The 23796-nt window shown below is 39.3% G+C and overlaps 1 protein-coding gene across 1 annotated transcript; it reads right to left on the minus strand.

The window, feature by feature from the left end:
* Positions 1-19067: 19067 nt before the first annotated feature.
* LOC122639330 (ethylene-responsive transcription factor 4-like) lies at positions 19068-20270 on the minus strand. The gene has a single exon (XM_043832156.1). It carries the CDS (start codon positions 20213-20215, stop codon positions 19391-19393), a length of 825 nt encoding a protein of 274 aa, XP_043688091.1. The 5' UTR covers positions 20216-20270; the 3' UTR covers positions 19068-19390.
* Positions 20271-23796: the final 3526 nt, after the last annotated feature.

Consider the following 23796-nt stretch of genomic DNA (forward strand, 5'->3'; position numbering starts at 1 on the left):
GCTCTTCGAGGTGTTCGTGTGGGTTCCCATATGGCAACTCCTGTTCTTGGCAGAACTCGTCGTCTAAGGAATGCTAATCTTGGTGTTGAGGCGGTGGACTCAGCGGTAGGAAAACATTAGGTTGAAAAGGAGTTAGAAGTGGGGTTGCAAAATATTCCATCTCCCTTTTCGCCGGAGGAGGAGGCTCTTTTGGCCCGTGTGGCTCTTGATCGGCCTAGTCTATATGCCGAGATCCCCCGACGTTCGAATAGGATAAGGACCCCCTTGGTGTTTCTCATATATCCCCCGTAGCCTTATTTTATTATTTCTCTTGGGTGAGCGAGTGGCTTGTTTCCCTCGTCAATATGTTTAAGGACTGAGTTCCCTTTTTAGGCTTTAGCTTTCTTTGCTTTTAGTCTATCTTTAGGCTTGTTTGCCTACTTTTTAATCTTCAATAAATTTTTTAATTAAAAAAAAAAAAACTAATTAAACTAACAAAAATTAACGTGTCCTAACTCACAAGTATCTAACGAACTAAATTGGCATAAATTAAATTGACGTCCTAACACATATCCATCTAACCTATAAAACTAAAGCAGATTGGAAGAGATAAATTGCAGCCACACACCACAACCACATAAAAAAAACAAAAGAAGAAGAAGGAGAATGAGATAGAAGAAGAGAGAATGAGATAGAAGAGAGGGAGAATGAGATTAAGAGTTTAGAGAGTAAAAACCTGGATGTGCTTGCCATGGACTGAAATTGCTTGCATGAATGTAATTGAAGAGCTTGAATACTTGAATAATCCTACCATGGCTTCCTCTTTCAAGTCTTCTAAATCTTCTCACTAGAATTTAGAAGCCTAGACTAAAAAGCTTGAAACTAAACTAGAATTATTACAACCATATTGAAGACATAAAATTAAAGCATAAATCAAAAGCATTACAACCATGGAATTGAAAGCATGAAATCAAACTAGAACTTAAAAAGCCAAAAACTAGAAGAAGAAAAAAAGAAATTTCACTAATTAATTGAACTAAAAATTGCATAAAAATTGAACTAAAATTGAACTAAAACTAACTAAAAACTAACTAGTTACAACCCAAAGGGCAAGGAGTATTTATAGGGGGAAGGAGAGGAGAAGGGAGAAGAGAGAAGAGGTAGGAGAAATATTCCCTTCTCCTTCCTTTTCATAGCTTGATCCCCAAGAAAAAAGAGAAAAATAAAAAGAGGAAGAGATAAAAATCTTAACTACATAAACCTTCTGTTTTTCAAAAAGTGACTTTCTAATTCTATTCTTGTGCTTCCTTTTTTTTGTAGGTGTCTTCTCCAAGCAATGAGATCAAGGCATCTATGACTTTTCAACCTTCCATGGATGAGAGAATATTTTTAAAAGAAATCTACCCATAGTACAATTTCTAAAACTGCCCTTGGAAAGTGGAGGAGAGAGAGAGTGGTGACTAGGACTCCTTTCAAGAATTAATCAAATCCCCATTCTGTCTTTCAAAAAACGTGGAGCATGGGATGTTTATATAGGCCTCACTGTTGTATTCCTTACGAAAAATCACCCAAAATAGATCCAAATTTCATCCAATTTGGAGTTCGGGAGCCCAAGATATCTCAAGTTGAAGTTGGACTGTCCAGAGCCTTCCAAATGGAATCTTTCGGCTAACAAAAAAGATAACTTCTGATAATTGTAATATGATCCCTCAAATCCGAACTTCTGCTTTACTTTGTCCCTGACTGATTTTTGATAATTACAAACAAACCCCTACATGCCATTTTCGTGCGTTGTTACGAAAACGGCCGTAACTTCTTCGTTTCAACTCGGAATCAAGTGCCGTTTAAAGGATTGCGAAGCTGACTCGATGGGTTACACATCCATACTATTAACATCAAAATTATGCTAAGGGACCCACTGTAATCAAGTTCAAATTTGACTAATTGGTGTGATTATTTCAGTACTCAATCCAAACTTGATTTTCTCGACTCCTGGACGCTTCCGACTACTGCCAAACACCACTAAACAGCTTAAAAATGGCTCCTTAGCATCATTTGCTTCATTTTCACAATAATTCACCTAAAACCTGAAAACACAAACAAAAACCTCGAGTAGCTCCGTTCCAAGTATAAAAATGCATGCTTTATGGCCCTAAGATTTCACACATAAATGTACTCATCATTGGCCATATTACACTCAAAATCCAATGATTTTGAGCGGGGTTTGTTGCTAATAGAAGTGGCGAGACTCAAGGAGAGTCTCAATTTATAAAATAAGGGCTTTGCCCACGTCCTAAGGGCCTTTGGCTCTGGTTTTTGAGTGCTAGAGAGTTATAAGATTTCTAGTGGTACTCTTGAAAGTATTCTTTTCTCGATTGAGAGATATCTTCTTTTGAGTTGTGCACGATCTCCAACTTGTTTCTTGAGTAGCCTGCAAGCTCAGATACCCCTATATACAAAATAGTTTTATTTCATTTGGTATGCATATTATTATCGTCATGTGATCATAGGTATATCGCTATTATTTTAGTAGAAACAATAGTGTTATTTTTTCTCTTAGGCATGGATGGAAGCATGGAGCTATTCTTCTTCTAAGTCTAGTGAGTAAGGTTTATGATAAAGTCTATTAACCTAGCTTATGCTATTATTATGTCTATACTCAATGTTTGTGTAATACCCCAACCCAAGAATTTTATTTTAATATTGGTTTACTGTCTTACTTTCTATATGACTGGACTGGATGGTAGAGAATCGATTTTCATGTGATATTGTTAATTATGGTAAGATTTCATGTAACTATGATTTTACATGTTTTATAATGAATTATAAGCATGAGTACGATTGTTGGTCATGTATAGCCATGTAAGGGCATTTATGTAATTTCATAACCCTTGATTTATGTATATAGACCCTGTATTGATTTTATACACTATGGTACATTTTTATATACTATGGTTTATAAGTTAAAGTGTATGAAAGATATGTTTGGTTCACTTTTTTATTAATAGTTTACTATTTGGTTCATGTGGTTCTTTTGAGTTACTTTTTGGTTCAATGAAATAGGGAAAAGAAGAGTTTAAGTGAGGTTTTAATGAAAAAGTTACAAAAGGAAAAGAAGAGTTAATGGAAGGGCATAAAGGAGATTTTAAGTAAGATATATTAATGAGGGGATATAATAGGAAAGAAGAAAATAATGGAAGGGCATAAAGGAGATCTCAAGTAAGATGTAAATTAATGAGGTGATAAGATGGGAAAGAAGAAGAAAATGGAGGGGCATAAGGGAGATTCCAAGTGAAAGTTAATCTAAGAAAGAGAGAGAGTTATTTTAAGAAAGAGGGAGAGTTATTCTAAGAAAGAGAGAAGAGAAAGAAAAACAAGGAAAGCAAAGAGAGGGAAGGAAAATCGTGGAAGGGGGGAGTAGTCCTTTTGGGATTTGAGTGTCCAAATTTCAGGGTTTGTGAGAAGATTTCCAAGGCTAAGTTGAAGATTTGGAGCTTGGAATATGGTGGAGTGAAGGGCCAAAGCTGGGATCAAGACTTGGTTCTTCAACAAGGTAGGTTCCCCATCCTTGAATTCTGAATTTTTGTCTCTTGAGAGAAGATTTCATAAATGGGATGGAAGAATAGGGCTTTTATGCTTGAGGATGCATTATGAATTTTATATGGATTAAGACATACATTATTCATGTTATATGAATGTTTTTCTAAATTTAAATCATGGTATTGAAGCATGGAAAATTCAAATACATGAGGTAATGAGAGAAAAAGTAACTGATTTTTCTTATTTCTGGAATTTCTGGGTTGGACAGAATAGTAGCCCAAGATTGTTCATGTTATCCATTATAGTTAGGGATCAATTCATGGTCTCAAATAATTATTGGGAGTATATATATGTGTTCATATGATCTCTTGAAAATTTCATTTAGAAATAAGTCAATTTGATATGTTTATAAATTCGTGCTCCCAGACAGGTCACTATTAGGGTAGTTTTCTGTACCCAAGATTGAGAGATGTGTTTGAGGTACTTATACTTCCAATTGTGATCTTATTTTTGGATTGAATGAACTCTAATCAGTCTTATAAATCCTCCAAAAATATTGAGGACATTTGAATTCAGGAGAATGGATTTATGATTTTTACAAATTGATGACTCCAATTTTGTCATAGTCAGAAGGGTGTTTTTGAAATATTTAAAACTCTATGATAGGATGGGTTTCAAGATGTATGGTCTTATTATGAAATAATACATGGATGTTAGCTTTCAGTAGCCACTGACCTTGTTCAATATTAAGAACATTAAGTATTTATTATGTATTTTTATATCACTGTAAGTAAAACAGTGACATAACAGAAGTTTACAATTGATGATTTCCATTTGAACCTATCCTGGATTGAAGAGATTTTGAGCTTGTTTGAGGATCTGAGATAAGAACCCTAAGTTTTGGGGTTTTTATTTAAAGAAGAAGGACCCTCGAAAGGCGGACATTAATTGGACGACCGGACGCGAAAGTGTTGGTAAGGAAGCATTGTTAATCAATGGTTAATATTGTAGATTGAAAACATATATGTTTATGCAATGTTTATGGTGATATTTAATAAAGATTTATTGATATGACTATGATAGGTCTCTATATGCTTGAATGTTGAATGATCTTATGGTTATTAATGGGAATGTAAACGGTACATGATTCTATGAATGATGACTAAAATGGATTAACAAAGAATGAAAATGAAAAGAAAGTTATGTGACGATGGGCACGACCAACATACGACCCGGTGCTCATGAAGTGCCTATGAAGATGGGTGTTGAGGCCATGACTGAACCCATTCCAGTGGTTTGTAACTGGAGCCATTTTGATGGTACGACTGAACCCATTCTAGTGGTTTGTAACTAGAGCTACTTCAGTAGTACGACGGGGATATACTGGAGAAAGATCTAAGACTGAAATGAAATGAGAAATGATAAAATGAATGAAATGTTATAGGTAGAATAATTATTGAAAGATTTATGGAAATCGACTGATTAAATGATTATTATTCAAATGATAAGAAATGATACCATGCTTATGGATAGAAAAATGAAATTTTAATTGCATGTATATTGTGTGCATGATTAGCAATGTTATTTCTTACTGGGCGATAACTCATTCCTCGAATGATAATCTTTTTACAGATAAGACAGGCATGGATAAGGGCAAGGGCATTGCTATCGTCGGGCAAGATGAAGACTGATGATCTGAGGATCATTTTAGGAGTCTATTACTTCGAAATTGATAGAACTCTTCTGTCCTAAAGGATATTTATGTTGAAGGAAAATCTTGAACTCGGATGACTGTAAATATTTTTAGAGTTCTGTTCCTCTCCTTGGAGAGTATGGATTATAGACGTTAGAGCCATCAGTACCATGCTTTAAGTTTTAAATCGTTATCTTCCACTTACTATTATGTCTTTAATTTTATGCACTTTGATTATATTGAATGCTTGACCGAATGTTTTTCTGTGCGGTCCCGACCGGACTCTGGTGTCATGGGCCCCACCTGGTCCTTGGATTGGGGTCGTTACAGTTTGCATGCCCATGTAATGCATTAAGCTTCTTATTTTAGGTCTAGTTCATTGTTTGCATGTAGAGAGCATGTTTTGTTCCTTATCAATTCATGTTTAGCTTCACATTTTGTTTGTGATCATATTGCGTATAGTGGAGTTAGGCTACTATTATGTCATTAGTTCTTGTTAGTTATCTTCTCTAGCTTAGGTATGCATCTTGTTTAGAGCTAATGTAGGTTTTATTACTTATTTTAAATTACCGAATACTTATGGTTCAATATATGTCTTGTGATGTAATTTAGGGTTCACATCATAAAATTAGCTCTTAAGCGAGGTGACTTAACACCTTTCTCGGACTGTACCCTAACGTGTACCCAATTCATGGTTTAACCAATCTATATTGGAGTCATACATGGAGTCATATGGATGGGTCCTAGATCGAGTCTAACTGGTGACTCATCAATCTTTAAAGGATAAAAACAAAAAAAGAGTGTGTCTCCACTCCCCTTGAGGAAGGCTGCACAAGATGTGGGAATCTCAAATCTGATGGTTCTCATACTCTATTCAATATTTAAATTGGGGTTGTCGACATAAAGAGCACGTCGTAGAACAGACGATCGATGTCAATAAGTGATCTTGAACATTAGAAATCCTCATTTCAGTGATGAAAATCATTTTTGTCACGTACTTTATATGGCTTGACTTGGGTTCGGACTGGGCTAGTTGGGCTTAACCCTATTAAATCCGTTTAATTCATTTAAAATGCTTAGAAAATCATATTTTTCTTATAAATCAAAATCAAAGGATTCAAAAAATATTTTATTAAAATTTGATCCATCAATCCCTTAAAGGTTATTTTTGTTGGAGTATGTCCATCAAACCCGAATTTGTTTTAAATTTAATTTCTATTATTATATAAATTCAATTACAAGCTTATATTATTGGCCCAAGGGTTTTCACCCAAAATAGTTCTCGCCTAAGGATATATAGGACAGGACATCCTGTTCATATGGTCGTTAAATTGTATGTCACTAAAAATGATGATTTCAGGACATTAATGTAAATACACATTGAAAAGAATCTGGTACAATTCTTACATGTATTACTACATGTGGTATTAGGACGAGATGTATACATGTCACCAGTTGATCATTTAACATGAGAGATCCTTATCGTTACGGTGTTACATAACAGATTTTGGTACACCGATTGTTGATGTTATGTGGATTATATATTGGTGTGCTAGATTCGTGATTGTGCATCGTGAACGATAGAGATGTTCAACATGGAATTCACTATCCTTGTTTGTGATCAATTGGATTGAAATTTGGATCTAATGGCGCTTTTGTAAATTATTTATAAAATTATTTTCTTATTATCAAGTATATATTATTGTATTATTTTAACAATTTGTTGGTGTTTTTAGCATCTAATTGTGATCACAGAATCTCTGATAAGGATATGTTACATGCCCTATAATCCCTAATGAGATATTGTTTGGTGGAGGGTCTAATATGCAAATTAAAGAGTTTAATTATGCATGACATTTATTAAGAAAAAAAAATAGGTTTATTATATTTTTAATTATAGTAATTTTATTTGATGAGATTATCAACTATAATTAAAGAGATATTGAAAATCTCTTTTAGATTCTACCTCTTCCCACTTTAGAAGCAAGATAGATTGCAAACCAAGTAACTTCACCAATAAGCATCCTAATTTAGGAAATTGAAAGTTAGGATTCCATTTAACTTTAAGGGATGAACTATTTATACGCAGCACTAGAGGGGATTACGACACCATTCATACGAATTTTTTAGGCTCCTCCCTTGGCCAATTTTTCTCTCTCTCCTCTCTCTCTTTTGAGTGTGAGTGGTGTTGTGTTGGGAAGATATACACTTCCCTTTTTTATTGAACCTATGAGGAAAAGATCGAACACAAGTAATGACAATATTCCAACAACAGATATAGAGAATCACAACAACCACAATTATATAAAAGATTTTTACATGGAAAACTCCTCCAATGAAGGATAAAAACCACAGGAGCGTTATCGAAGTCTACCCAAATCTTCACTATAATATGTTAGGTACAAAACCTAAATCCATTTAGGTATATAACCTATTCTTAACATTCTTGAAAGGGAAACAACCCCACTTCCATTAACAATGGAATCCATAAGTATAAGTGAAGATAAAGCAATAAAATCAACTCCAACAAAGTGAAAAAAGGAGAAGATCTCATAAAAAATGTAGGTCTGAAACTGACCCATGAAACTAGGTACAGAGTGCTTAAACCACGATCCAAACTGTTCATAATATAAAGCATGAAGTCACGAACCTGTTGTTCAAATTTCAGCTCAATCGGACCACAGACGATCTCAGATCGCCGGTTTGATCGTAACTGTACAGAACCCCTCTTACCTACGAAAATACTGTTTTTTTTTTTCTTGGTGTCGACTCGTTGCTTCTGTTTCCCCCTTTTTTGCTTTTGATTAAGGAAACTAGGGAAAAGAGAGCAACCATGGAAATTTAGCCCCCATAACATTTCCTCAAAAGGAATCCATGCCGGCCAGACGCCAACAAACCCGAAGCTTCTCCATCAGAAGTACCTTTGCCATCATATTTGAACCATTATCATTGATGTAAACTTTATCAAGCTCTAACAATTTAGATTCCAAAGTTTGTCGTATCCAATGATACCTGACATCGATGTGTTTCGACCTCGCATGGAATGTGGAATTCTTAGCAAGGTGTATAGCACTTTGATTATCACAAAATAACACATATTTTTCTTGAGTGAAACCAAGTTCCTACACAGATTCTTTCATCCAAAGCAACTCCTTACATGCTTTAGTCGTTGTGATGAATTCTGCTTCTGTGGTGGATAAAGCAACACATTTCTGTAGTCTTGACTATCAAGCCACAGCCCCCCCTGCGAATGTAATCAAATAACCTAAAATAGATTTCCTAGTATCAGTATCCCCTGTCATGTCTGAATCAGTATACCTGACGAGGATCGGCTTCTCACTTTCAAAAGAAAGTTTCAAACTAGAAGTGCCTCGGAGATACCTTAAGATCCACTTCACTGCATTCCAATACTCTCTACCTGGGTTTGATATAAAACGACTAACTGGTTCAACGAAATGAACTATGTCTGGCCTTGTGCAAACCATTGTATACATCAAAGTACCCACGCCAGATGCATAAGGAACTCTTTCCATGTCTTCCATCTCTTTTTCACTGGATGGACATTGTTTTTTACTAAGCTTAAAGTGTGTAGCAAGAGGAGTGCTCATAACTTTAGCTTTATTCATTTTAAACCTTTCAAGTACTTTCTCAATGTACTTCTCTTGAGACAACCATAACTTCTTGGCCTTTCTATCACGACTAATTCTCATACCAAGAATTTGCTTAGCCGGTCCCAAGTCTTTCATAGCAAATGGCTTGCTCAAATCTTGCTTTAACTTCTCAATCCTCAAAGCATTCTTACCAACTATAAGCATGTCATCTACATAAAGTAGTAAAATGATGTAGTCGTCTTCTGAGAACTTTTGCATAGACACACAATGGTTAGAAGTAGTCTTCTTATAGGTGTGCTCCCCCATAAAAGATTTAAACTTTTTATACCACTGTCTTGGTGCTTGTTTTAAGCCATACAAGCTCTTCTTTAACTTACAAACATAGTTCTCTTTATCACCTTGAAACCCTCTAGGTGCTCCATGTAAATGTCTTCCTCTAAGTCACCGTGAAGGAAAGCGGTCTTCACATCCATTTGCTCAATCTTAAGATCCAGGCTAGCTGTCAATCCCAAAATAACTCGGATTGAAGACATTTTGACAACTGGTGAGAAGATCTCATCAAAATCAATCCCCTTTTTCTTATTGAAACCCTTGACAACCAATCTAGCTTTGTATCGAGGACATGAAGTATTCTCATCTTGCTTCAATTTATAAATCCATTGTTTCTTCAAGGCTCTTATGCCCTTAGGCAATGCCACTAACTCAAAGGTGTGGTTATCATGCAAAGATTTCAGCTCATCTTGTATTGCATCAACCCATTTCTTTTTGTGCTCATCCACCATTGCTTCTACAAGACTTCCGGGCTCACCCCCGTCAGTCAATAGGACATACTCATCAACAGAGTATCTAATAGAAGGCTGGCATTCTTTGGTAGACCTCCTCAAGGTAGTAGCTGGTGGAACTGTAGGTACAGTATGTGGAACATCATAAATATCATCTGCCTGAGCATCACAATCATCTACACCAAGTTGGTCATCCTGAGTCAGATCTTGAATCTGATCCTATACACATCATGCTGAATATTATCTCCAATCTGATTAAGCAATTATCCCTGCAAATCGGTAGGTGGGACCGGATCAACATCAATCAACATATATGTGTCACAGGATATTGTCTTCTCTACCTTTTCAATAGCCATTATGGTCTAATCCTCAATAAATACAACATCTTGGCTCCTCACAATTTTCTTCTCAACTAGATCATAAAGTCTATAGTCGAACTCATCAGTATCATACCCAAGAAAGATGCATCTTCGCGTCTTGGCATCCAACTTGGACCTCCCATCTTTCGGAACATGAACAAAATTTTTGCACCCAAACACTCTCAAGTGATCATAGGATAGATCCTTGCTAAACCAAACTTTGTCTGGTACCTCACCGTGCAAAGCAACAATGGGAGATAAATTAACAACATGTACCACTGTACTCAATACCTCACCCCAAAAGGATTTTGGCAATTTTGCATTTGAAATCAGACATCTAACTCTCTCAATCAATGTTCTATTTATCCTTTCTGCTATACCATTCAACTGAGGTGTCTTAAGATGTTACATCTATGCCCGGACCTTGACCCGAACTCCGAATGTAGGTCCGAAACCCGATGGATCCTAGGTCTTACCCACTAGCAACATGTGGTGCACCGACCCGGTGATCATTTTTTAGGGGAAAACTCCGGTGATGTCATATCTACCGGTCCGGAGGTAGCTACCAGACTTATGTCGCTATTCCATACACAAATTGATGGACAACCTAAGGTACAGTCCCTGCCTAATCAAAATAGGAATAAATTCATTTTAAATGTTTGAATAAGGGTTTAATGGCCATAAATTATACAACGACAAGGCCCTAGGCATGGTACAGGCCTCAGTGGGGCCCAAATGCAAAAACAACAGGGTTTTACCTACTGGTCTATTGGATCGACCAGTGGATCGACCAGTACTGCTGCATTGCTCAAAATTCATCTCAGATGCATGGGGTCCAGTGTTTCGCACCCTAGATGACCTCCCCATGCTTAGAATGACTTGTGGGGATGTTACCCTCACACTATGACCATGTGGGGCCCATTTGGGAGCCATTTGCATTCAAGAATGAGATCTTAGAATGCATTCTCACTAAAAATTAGTTTCAGCCAAACAGCCCTTAGTGGCTGGGCTTATAAATAAGTCAGCCTTAGACCAAAAACCTCTTTTGCTTATTTCGTTGAAGAGAAAGAAGAGAAGGAGAAGGAGAAAGAGAGGAGAAGAGGAGGAAAGGAAGGCTTTGGACCCTTGTGCTTAGAATCCAAGAAAGTATTTCCCCTAAACCCAGCTGTTGGTGCTGCTTCCTAGCCATTACCATGGCTGTAATCCATGTCTCTTCTCTGTTGTTGGCTGTCCAGCCATGTTCCCATGAGTTCTATAATAAAAATCATGTTTTGCTAACCTTAGATGCTTAGATTCTTTTATGCAAGTATGAATCTAGTATGCTTGGCCTATCATCTACCTGTGCCATGATAAATATATATTGTAACTGACATTAGCAGCTTGCATAATTGATTCTTATGCCCATTGCTAGCCTTGAATGGTCCATATAGGTGTAGGAGCCTCAATACCTAAATGCATGATGAATTCATGGCCTTATTTCCTGAACCAGAGCTGTTACAGAACTGATAAATATGTATAAAATCTGTTGATCTGGTGCACAAGCCAAGCATGCTAGCATAGGTACCCAAACCCCCAAGAACCCCATGCATGTTGGATTTATCACCATGTATATGTTGGATGTCATGCATGGAACCCCACTGTAACTCCTGATCATCCATGTAAACCACTGATCCAAGGATCTAAGCCAAAACAGCCTTAACTTTTAAATTTTTGAGCTGTACTTGTACTAGTCCATTGCCACTGGTCCATTGGATGGACCAGTGCCAATCGACCACTGCAGGTAACAACTGAAACCTGTGCTACCCCTAGCTTATCTCTTGGTCTGTAATGCCCCGTATGAGGCCTTGGATGTCATCCCAGCTGAAATCCATGCTTTGTACCTGTGTTTAGAGCTAATTTGACAACCCGGGATGGATTTTGGGTAACCAAACTTGTATCTAGCATAGAAGCATAACCCAAACAATTTATGGAACTACTGTAGTACCATCTAATACCCCTGGTGTGAACCCCTTCCAATTCTGTGGCTGAAACCCCTACTGGTCCATTGCCACTGGTCCATTGGATGGACCAGTACCAATCAACCACTGTAGGATATTGAAGTCTGTGTTGTCTCAGACCCACCCCAAGGTCTGGACATTCTTTTTAGAGCCTTTGGTATGAACCCCAATGCAAAACACATCTTTCCAGCCATGTTCCTACACTTGGAGCAATGGGTTGATTGCCACTGGTCCATTGGATAGACCAGTCCAATCAACCAGTGTAAACCATTGATGAAGAATTTGACCCTAACCTCTGTGGTTACTTACAACAGTACTTGGGCACCCTTTCAGGTTTAAAACCATAAACCCCTTTTGATTTTTGGCCACAATAGCCTACTGGTCCATTGCCACTGGTCCATTGGATAGACCAATGCCAATCAACCACTGCTGCTGACATGGCAGTTTTGTGTCCTACTTGGGTCTGGGAGTTAGACCAAGTTCACCCCTAGACTTTTAGGATAAAATGGTGTATTAATATAATTCCTCTAATTTATTTACTTAGGCTGTGATTGTCTGACCGATGACGCGCATCTGAGGACTTTTGCGGATCAACAGTTTTCAGAACCAGCGGTGTACAATCAAGGTGAGTGGATATTAGATCATCTTTGTAGGTGTGATCTTGTGAACATGCCAAAGATAACAAACTAATTTTTATTATTTAAATGTGTTATATTATTATTTATTTGCTTTTGGACTTGAAACTCTGATGTACTGTGGATTGTAATTATGAGCATGTTGCTAAGTTGATTGATAACTAAAATGCATGCTTTGTGAATTGTTAGATTAGATGCCGTAATAGACGGCTTGAAAATGAAAGGCATGGTGAGCCGTAGTATGGGCTGCGGGAGCACCGTGCATTTTATACTGAAAATGAGGTTTGTAGTAGTCCATAGAATGGGATATAGTTGACACCACTCAACTCATACTTACCATATAGATCATTGGGCCAGGTGAACATACCCTTATGCTACAGCCCTTCCCAACAGGGGTGTAGGTGTTGGGTGATCATGGCCTCTTGAACAGCCAAGGGCAGCAGAAGTCGGGTCAGGTTGTCGTGATTAACTTGGGGTCTACCAAGGGAGGGAGTCGGTGCTCCCGGACCAGCGTGGGTTCCACCCGCAATGATTGAGGTAGCAACCGAAGATCGATAAGGGAGCGACTGAGGTTGTTTCCTGAGTCATTGCAAGTAGCATATACCTAGTGACTTAGTTGTGATGTTAGGTGGACTAGAGTAATAAAAGTGAACCCAACATGTAGATTGATGATTATGATGGTTGTACCTGCTTGCATGATTTATTATTCATTCGCTGGGCTCGGTGGAGCTCACCCCTCGTGGATTGTTTCTTTTAGATGATTTTGCAAGTGGACATCTCCCTGAGTGGGAGGATTATTACGGATAATTTGGTGATGGTGATCGTGAACATTCTGGTCTGGACCCCTACGGAGGTGATCCCTTTGATGTGGGTGCACAGGATTAGGTTGGAGGAGCTTATCTAATGGCGGCTGTCCTTTCTTTTTGATGTTCATAGAACATTCTTTTTGTGGATAGCCGATTGGCGCTTTTCTTTTGTATAGCTTACAGATGCAGCTTTTATGTATTTTGTTTTATGATGCTGGGCTATGAAAAGGCCATGTATGTAATTGTTATAAGATACTGCAGGTGCGAGCCTCTGTTAGACATTGTAATTATGGTAGTACTGTGGGTTGTGGGCTACTATCGAACAATATACTTTTGGTAGCTCTTTTATGTATATATAACACTTTAGCTTCTGTTGCACTCTGTTTCTAATATTATATTGTAAATGATGTGCGAGTTTGATGAGTGGTGTTTGCTTCTGAATCCTTGGGGATTGGCAGATGTGGTTCGACATTCGGGTCACCCGCCCGATTCGCCTAGGGGGTGGTTTGGGGTGTGACATAGGAGGTGTCTTCCTGATGTTGAATGCCTACTATCTGCAGTGCTCATCAAATGGTCCACAATATTCACCACTATTGTTTGTTCGGATGCATTTCAACTTCTTCCCTGTCTGTCTCTTAACTAAAGCTTGAAACTGCTTGAATACATCCAACACTTGGTCTTTTGTCTTCAAGACATAAACCCAAAGTTTCCTTGAATGGTCATCAATGAACGTCACAAAGTATGATGCACCACCAAGTGTTCTTGGTTTAATTGGACCACAAACATCTGAATGTACTAATTCCAACAAATCTGATTTTCTAGGAGGGTGACTCTTGAAAGAGACTCTTCTCTATTTCCCTGCCAAGCAATGTGCACACTTCTCAAGTTTGGCACTCTTCACTCCTGAGAGTAGATTCTTTTTGGTCAATAAGTTCATTCCTTTCTCACTCATGTGACTCAGTCTCTTATGCCATAACTCAGTTGCATTTCCATCTTTCACAACATTACAAATATTCTTGAAAATCTTGGCTTTCAACAAATACAAAGAAGACTCCTTCTTTCCTCTAGCCACAACTAATGAGCATTTTGTGAATTTCCACTGTCCATTGTCAAAGGTATTGCGAAACCCTTCATCATCGAGTTTCCTAGTCGAGATAAAATTCAAACGAATATCTAGTACATGTCTAACATCTTTAAGAATCAGTCGTGTGCCATTATTAGTCTCTAGGCACACATCTCCCACATCTATCACTTTTGCCAAGCCGTCATTGCCTATGTTCAAGGTACCAAAGTCTCCTGGTTTATAGGAGGTGGAGAATTCTTTCTTTGAAGTGATATGAATCGAAGCTCCACTACCAATAACCCAACTTGTCTCATTGCATGCAAAATTTACATTATCATCATAACACACAATGACAAGTTCCTTAGAGGCGGTGGTGACTCGATCATCATTTTTCTGATCCCTCTTCTTATTGTTGTCACTACTATTTTTCTTCTCTCTTTTCAGTTGAAAACAATTTTTTTAATGTGTCCCATCTTACCACAATGATGACACTCAACATTTTTATGCCAGGACGATTTTGACTTGCTTCGGCTCTTGTTTCTATCACTCTGGCCTCTACTTTGACTTCTTCCTTTGCGTTCGATAACCAATATTTCTGAGTTTGATGATAAACCCTGAGACTTCTTTCTCATCTCCTCATTCAACATACCACTCTTAGCAAAATCTATGGTGACAATACCATCAGGAGCTGAGTTACTCAACGACATCCGAAAAGTCTCCCAAGAGTCTGGTAGGATACTAAGCAATCAAAGTCCTTGTACCTCATTTTCAAATTTAATGTTCAAGGCCGAAAGCTGATCTATCACTCTTTGGAACTCATTCAAGTGATCAGACAAAGATTGACCATAACTATATTTCAAACTCATCTGCTACTTTATTAAATACATTTTGTTGTTACTGGTTTTCCTCGCATACAATGATTCAAGCTTGCTCCACAGGCTTCTGACATGTGTTTCTTTACTGATGTGATTCAAAATATTATCATCCACAAATTGTCGAATAAATCCGCACACTACTTTATGCTCAAGTGCCTATTCGGCATCGGTCATATTGTCTTCTATTTTACCACTCCAAATATGATAATTCTTTCTGTTCAAACTAACCATCCTGTTCAAACTCAGTTCCATCATTCAATCAAAGTAAATATGCACCAAGCTCTAATACCAGTCTATTGGGAAGAAACACACTTCCCTCTTTGATTGAACCTATGAGAAAACGATCGAACACAAGCGATGACAATATTCCAACAAAAAATATAGAGAACTACAACTACAATTACACAAAAGATTTTTACGTGGAAAAGTCCTCTAATACGAAAGAAAAAAACCACGAGACCGTTCTCAGAGTCCACCCAAATTTTTACTACAACATTTTAGGTACAAAATCTAAATCCATCTAGGTACACAACCTATTCTTAACACTCTTGAAAGGAAAACAATCTCACATTCATTAACAATGGAATCCACAAGTATAAGTGAAGATAAAGCAACAAAATCAACTCCAACAAGTGAAGAAAGGAGAAGATCTCACTAAAAACGCAGGTCTGAAACTGACCACGAAATCAAGTACACAGTGCTCAAACCACGATCCAAACCGTTCAGAATGTAGACCATGAAGTCACGAACATGTTGTTCAAATTTTAGCTCAATTGGACTACGGACGACCTCAGATCGCTGGTTTGATCGTAACTGTGCAAAACCCCTCTTACCTACGAAAGTATTGTTTTTCTCCTTTTTCTTGGTGTCGAGCCGCTGCTTCTGTTTCCCCCTTTTTTGCTTTTGATTAAGGAAACTAGGGAAAAAAGGAGCAACCATGGAAATTTACCAAGTTACCCCCACAACTTAAAATAACTTCCCAAATGGACTGGACCGGCTGTAGGCCCAACATGTTGGTGCTTTGAGGTTTTGAATCTCAAATTTTTTGGTGATAGTGAACGTGTTGTTCGTTTTCTTGGTATTGAGGATTCAAGTGTTGGTCTTCTTCAATTTCTATTGTTGCTCGAATGAAGTAGAACTATTATCTAGAGAAGGAACTTCAATAGTAGTTCTCAAATAACCTATTGTTTCCCGTTTCGTTTCGTTATGTTATGGATTGATCTCAAATTTGAATACAAAGGTTCTCTATCCAATCCGGATCCATTGCACTATTTGGTCACCCATTCCAACAATTTTAACCAACCATCACACCTCATCTCACACGTTCTATGCAATGTGGTCCCCACACCACATGGATGATGTGAGATAGGGTGAGATGGTTACCCCGCAGGGAAGGAAATGAGACTTCAAAGTTGCTATGTTAAGGGAGACAGGGCCAGGGGGGAGAACTGATTGATTCTTGGGTGATACAATAAAATGCATCCATAAAGATAGATAGATTGATTCAGATTGGAATTGAATTCCATCTCAATTAAAATTCGAATTCTGATTTCGGTTCCGATCATGATTCTGATTCTGATTCCGATTACTTAAACCGTAGTACTAAAGGCATAATAATGCACTGAGGACCATTTTGTCGGTTAGACTTTGACAGGATAAAAAATTCATTATGTGTCATGCCTAATATACTCTGAATAGGAAGATGATCAAAGCTGGGGAGTGGGACCTACTAACTCACCGCCACCGGTGGCGGTGGCCGGTGGTCGGTGGTTGTACAATAGATCCTGTAAAGTTGTTCCAGACCGGGCAACTAGCACATGGCCCGACCAAAAATCTCCCTTCTTCGATCTAAGTTTCACTATCCATGCGTCAAAATCAATCTCACTCTACCAGCGTCGTTGGATTTCAGATTTTCAGACAAAATCCATGCTCTCCACCAAACTACCTCTGGCCAATTAGATTCCGGCAACGCCAAGCGTGTGGTGTCCAATGTGGACACGTTCTCAATTTTCTCCGGTGCATGTGAGCGCATAGACAGAACTATCAACTACAGCAGCTTAACACGTGACTCACGACTCATGAGTCATGACTACGTGTTTGGCTTTCATTTGAAACCCTCCGCCATCGCTTTCACTCTCTCGATTAGAATCAAACGGTAACCATGATCAGACGGCTGAGATGTTTTAAAGATGAGATATTTTGAACTAAGGCAGCCACGTGTTAAAGAGATCTAACGGCTGTGAAGTACTGAGAGGTCTCCTTATCCCACAACTCCAGTGGTCGTGGAAGTAATATATCTCAAATCTCAATGACGTGTGATAGATACTATCACACGCGTCGCGTCTGACGGCTTTAAATTCAGCACACCCACCTTGTTTAATTAGTAAAAAGAAAAAAGATTACTTAATTATAGATTAATTAGATATATCAAGTATTCAGTTCAGGTTAACTTGGGGGATTTAATTAATTAATCAAGAAGTTTTAAATAGAAAAAGACATTATAAAAATCCACGTAATGGGGACTAAGACGCGTCGCTACATAAACGGATAGAAGCGTGGTTTGGAGAGGTGGTCACCTCACGAGACAACAAATTCCACTTTTGAAGGCGGTGCGGCAGCATCAGCCAGCCGCCCACATCCAACCCTTCCCCTCTTTTGACGGTTGCTTTTATTATCCCCACATCCTTAACCTCTTCTCAGCGATACGTGGCACATAATGAGGCAAAAACACAAAGGCCCACACAAACACACTTTCTCTCTCTTTGCTCTGCTCTGGCTGACCCAATCCACCACCGAACCACGCCCCAGCAACGCCGACCCGCCGGCTTAACTATCTGTCCCCTTCAAACGCGTCACCACTTCGTCAGTGCCGCTCAGCCATTCAATATACCGTACGATCCCATGGGCCCATTATGCATCCATCCATCCATCCATCCATCCTATCTCAAAACCAACTACCGCAACATCCATGCATATAATACCCACCTCATGCATACATGAACATGACAACCATAGAAGAGAGGAATTTTTATGGGTGTGAGCCTTTTATGAATAAAAAATTAGAAAAGGCAAAAGCGAAATCTTCTCCATAGATTCCGAAGACGAGGACCGAGCCCCACTTAAGAAAGCCCAAAAGCCGCCGCGGCGCCTAACTTCCAAGGGCAGTGTCCAAGTGGACCCCACCTTTGTCTCCTTCCGACCCTCTCTCCTACTTTTAAGTGTAAACGTGTACCTTACGCCCCACCACACCCTACCGGCCAGAGAGGCCTTTCTTTCTCATTAGTCCATTTTCACATTCACAATACCAGGACGGCAGGCAGAGATGTATGCGTGCCGCCCCTGCCGAATCTCAAACAATACCATAAGGCCACACATACACACACACTAACGTCGTCAACACGGAATTAATTTACCTGGCCCACCTTAGGACCATCGCTCGTGATTTAGTCTCGTTGGTATGTGTGGTTTCACCGTTGGCGAATTTTTATTTTTACAAAAGTAAAAATTGAAAACATAAAAAGTGAAAAAATACCGTCCGTTTTAAGCATCTTCATGTTGTCCGGTTAAAGAAAGATTTACTAAAAAAAGGAAAAGCATCTTTTCTACTGCAAGAAAGAGCACCGTTTTACACATTTCTATCGGTGACCAACCATGTCAATGCCGGCGGCCAAACTATGAAGAATATGAAATCTTTAAACAGGCAAAGATAACACAAAAGATATGAAGAGAGCAGTTATAGAACATCAAATACTCCATTGAAGGGAAAAATTGAAAATATCGATGAAAAAGGTTACAGTAGTAGCTGTGATAAAGAACAACATTGAGAAACTTCTGATTTCTCAGTTGTAAAAAACAGCTTGGGATAGGAAAAAAAAAGGTTCGGGTCACATATTTACATAATAATTCCGGTCTCGGTCTTTTCTCTCTTTTTTTGGTTTTTTCTTTTTCCTTCTTAGAAAAAAATAAAGGAGCAAGAACTTTGAAATGGAACTAAAAATATCGGGTAACAAAAGCCTGATCTGATCCCGGCGCCGCTCTCAAAATCCGGTATCAAGCAACTTCCGGCGGAGGGGGAAGATTGAGGTCAAGATCACGGAGTCCTCTAGGAGGACTGTGTGAGTGGTGGCTGAAATCCACAACGGAAGATGAGTCGGAATCGCTTTGGGCCCCACCACCGGCGCCAGCAAAAGCAGCCTGGAAGTCAGCAGCAGCGGCGACTGGGTCGAACCTCAGATGGTGATGGTTCATGTGGTGGTGATGATTCATGTTCATGTTTATGCTCTCCGACCGTATGAACGGGTCAAAAAAGAAAAACGGATGCGCGGTCGGCAAAACCCCAACAGCGGCAGCCGCTGCTGCCGTTGCAGCAGCCTGCTGTTGTTGATGATGAGGATGAGAATGGTGGTGAAACGGGAACCTCATAGCAAACCCTCCACCAGGACCGGCACTGCCGCCGGCGGCGGCACCAGAACCAACACCGCGATGCAACAGATCAAGGTTCAAAGGCGAAGGAGGTACGATCGGTGCTGGAGAAAACCCTTCCCGGCTCGAAGACTCAACGGTGCTGCTCTGGCTAGGACTCGACTGGTTATTATTGTTGGTGGTGGTGTTGTTACACTCAGAAGTTAAAGGGAAGTTAGTTTTAGCCTTAGAACCACGAAACTCTCTGGCCGCAGCATCATAAGCTCTTGCTGCTTCCTCCGCCGTATCGAAGGTTCCCAACCAAACACGACTTTTCTTGCCGGGATCCCTGATCTCGGCAGCGTACCGACCCCATGGTCTCTTTCTCACACCCCTGAAATGCACTTCCTTGCCGCTACCGGCACCTCCACCGTTTCCTCCTTTAACCCCATTAGGCTTATCTCGTGGAGCCATCTTTGTACGACTGTGCTAAGCTTTGCTTTGCTTTCTTTCTTTCTTGTCAGTTCAGGCTTTTTCCTTTTTTTTTTCTTTCTATTTCTATCGCAGAAGATTAAAAGAGTAGACGATGAAGGATATCGAAGGGAGGGTGCGAAGAGCCTTTTTATAGAGTTGAAGGGATAGGGGAAAGGAAAGAAGATGTTAAAGTGGAGGGTGTGTGGTAAGATCGGCGAGGAAATCGAAAATATTAGGCGCAGTCAACGAGGGATTTGACTGTCCTTGGCCGCCGCCCCCGCCCCGAGCGTGGTGGTAATATTATTATAATATTGTCTTGACTTACGTGTCACATTAGCTTTAGGACACGCGGTTTACGGCAGACCGGGCGGCGTTGGTTCCTTAACGGCCGTTAAAGAAACAAGACGGCACATCACTGAAACTGTGCACTTCTTGTGGCTGGTGTTGGTCCCATCTCTCCTTTCCAAGTCGCTGACTGCCGGTTCAAACTTCTAACAATTGTCGGCACACTCCGCTTTCCCGCCGTATGAGTTGGATCGGGGTTATCTTACCTGGGCCCCATTGAACCGCTCCCAAGGACCGACAGTTAGTGTTGTTTTACCAATCCTATTACGACACGCGTTTAGCGGTACCTTCCGCGTTATGGGACACAACACACAAGAGTGCCAAAACCCCACAAGTACCCTACACCCCTACTTTTCGGTCTCTCTTCAAGTCTAAAAGTCTTAAGTCTCTCAACTAACGCCAACAGGTTACAGGCGTCCCCTTCTGACAGCCCCGTGTTTTGCGTATTTTATGGTTTTGCTTTCTCTAACTTGATGAAATTACAATTTTACCCACATATGAGATTCTATCCTTCTTATTTAAAAAGTAATAAAGTACCATAATATTGTCTTTATCTTTCAAATTAAATTAAACGGGTAAGGGTAGCAACTAGCAACCAGATTTTCCGCCCCAAAAGCGGCAAAGCTAACGGATCTTTTTTGTATTTGGATTTTGGAGCTTAGAAGACGCCCGAAGAGCCAAGACATTGTTCCGAGTCACAGGCAACCTTTTATCCACAATGGGTCTCCCCTCTCTCCCCTCTCTCGTTTTCTCCTCTCCAGTGCGAATGTGGTCCCCCGCCTCTACGGCTCTCTACGGCAGTCACATTTTTTTGTTTTCACACCTTATACAGATCTACTATTCTTCAATCGTACGGTTTTCACACGTTACACGAAAAAAGGATTCCGATCTCACGTGTGTCTACATTGCAATATCAACGCTTCGTCAGAATAGGAAAGGAAAAGCGTGGATTTCAATCAAACGGTTGATAGACAATTACGCGTAGAAAGAAGACACGGCGGCTATTAGTAATAGTGCTTGTCGTTGCCCGCTAGTTAAACAAACGCGCCCCTAATTTAAGGGTGGTTGTGGTGGTGGTTTGTGAAGACAATCACTTCAACGCGGTATCTTATAGATGTGATTCGAGTCAGTGAGGTCCACGCGCCCAGAGTTAGTGAATTCACGACGACACACTTTACTCGAGACGGTGGAATCCATTCATGCATATCTTATTGGGTGGGATGTGGTGGGACCTATTGTAATTCGCAAAGTGGAATCTCTGTCGCACGTTGACTGATTTTGCATCACTATAGTGTGATGCACGGAAAGAACCATGAAAGTGTTCCTATTATGACTTTTCTTAATGACGTCCAGCCTTTGTCCCCCTATGATATGAAAATCCCTCGTGAAACTGGATATTGTTTGGCTCGTTGAGTCTGAACACTCGAGCCTTCCATTGATGCACCCACGAGTCACGAGTCACCGGTGCAAAAGTCATTTGGATCATAGTTAAGAATCAGAATTTGACTCGGACGAGTCAGTCGATCGAGTTGAGTCAAGTAAAAAAAACCATATGAAATCTGATCAGAAGTTATGAAGACTCGTCCAGATTTAAGAAATGACTAGATCATGTCGAAGTTGATCCAAGTTTTCATTGATTCAACGCTTTTGCTCATTGAGTCTGGTTTTTTCTCTTTTTATGTTGAGTCATGTATTATTCATAGGCTATACACTTGATATCCAACTAAACAAAAACCCTATAATTTTTGTTGGTTATATCTTCAATAGTAGTTCCTTTTTATTTTCTTCTCACTAGTGAAACAACCATAGCCTTGATCTCTCCACACTTAGAGACGTAGAAGAACAAAGCTAATAAATAAATGAGAAAAAAATAGGACTCACCTTGACTAAGTTTGACTCGTCCGAGTCACTAGGTTTTGAAAAGGGCGATTCAAGTCAAAAAACTTCATTTTTCAATTATGATTTTGGATGCAAAAAGCCAAAAGGCGTAGTGGTGTCGCTATATAACTTTTTTTGATTTCTAGAAAGGGAAGGGGTTTGGAGGCATGTATACACGATTCTCGTGTGTTGGCATTTTTCACGTTAAATTCATGGACATATGAGCGAAAAATGTCTCGTGATTAATAAAAGGGAAACCCACATAAATAATCAGGGAGAAGACAAGAGTGCGAAAAGGGTGTGTACTACTCATGGGTTTAGTGATTGATAGCGGATTGAGTATTGGTCACCTTTAATTGATACAGATCGACCCATATTTAACAAATTTACCTTTGATTTTTCTTTTAAAAAATCAGATTTTTTTTATTGTTTTACCCTTGGTCTGTACTATTTCATTGATACAATATCAGAATCAATGGCTAATGATACAGATACCTCAAACCATGATACTACTGATTTTGTGTACATTATTTTCCCATAATTTTACCATTAAATTAATATTTTATTAATTAAAAAAAGATTTGATAAGTAAAATGTTAAAGTTTTTTTTTTTTGGGTACGAAATAAGTAAAATGTTAATAGCACCTAATACAACTAGAATACAAGCTATTTAATTGTAGGGAAAAGGAAATACACAATGTCTTATCTCTGTTTTCTCTCTCCTCATTAAATATATGGGTATCTCTTCTCTCACCTGTAGGAAGACATGTCATCTTTAGCCTATAATTAATATACATGACCAAATACAAAGCCTCGATCTTTCGCTGTCCCTAGGCCATCAAGATGCTCCAGCAGTGATCATTGTCCCAACCCTTCCTACTAATGAATAAAAGACGCGTCACAGTCTTGAATAAAACCACACTAAAGTTGCATAATTAGTAATTTCATTGCAATAGTACCAAGAGTTGGGACTAATTCTTTACTTTTGCATCTACCATCCTTTGAGATGCAAAAAGATCCAGTCAATTCGGGCAGCGTTTAGTCATGTGGAGCGCCTAAAGATGAGGCGGGCGCATTGACCGCTTTACTCCTGTTCGGACAAGGCATTTGGGTAGGGGTAAGGCGATAAATGCACACCGCCTCATCTCAAGTGCTGCACATGCAGCACTGCTGCCCAGATTGACATGAGAAAAATGTTTATTTTATAGGGAAAATAACTTCGTCCGAGAGTGTGTGCCATGCACCTAGTCATAGAGGAGGAGAATGACCACCCTACCCCAATGAAAAGTGGAAATGTCACCCAGATAAATGCTTATTCGCATGAAGATGACATGTCTTCCTAAACCACTCTGCCCTGG

This window comes from Telopea speciosissima, chromosome 9 (assembly GCF_018873765.1).
Source record: "Telopea speciosissima isolate NSW1024214 ecotype Mountain lineage chromosome 9, Tspe_v1, whole genome shotgun sequence".
In the NCBI taxonomy this organism is placed as follows: Eukaryota; Viridiplantae; Streptophyta; class Magnoliopsida; order Proteales; family Proteaceae; genus Telopea; species Telopea speciosissima.

Bases quoted from the DNA above. Each gene is read 5' to 3' on its own strand.
- LOC122639330 (XM_043832156.1), bottom strand. From the start codon at position 20,215: ATGGCTCCACGAGATAAGCCTAATGGGGTTAAAGGAGGAAACGGTGGA.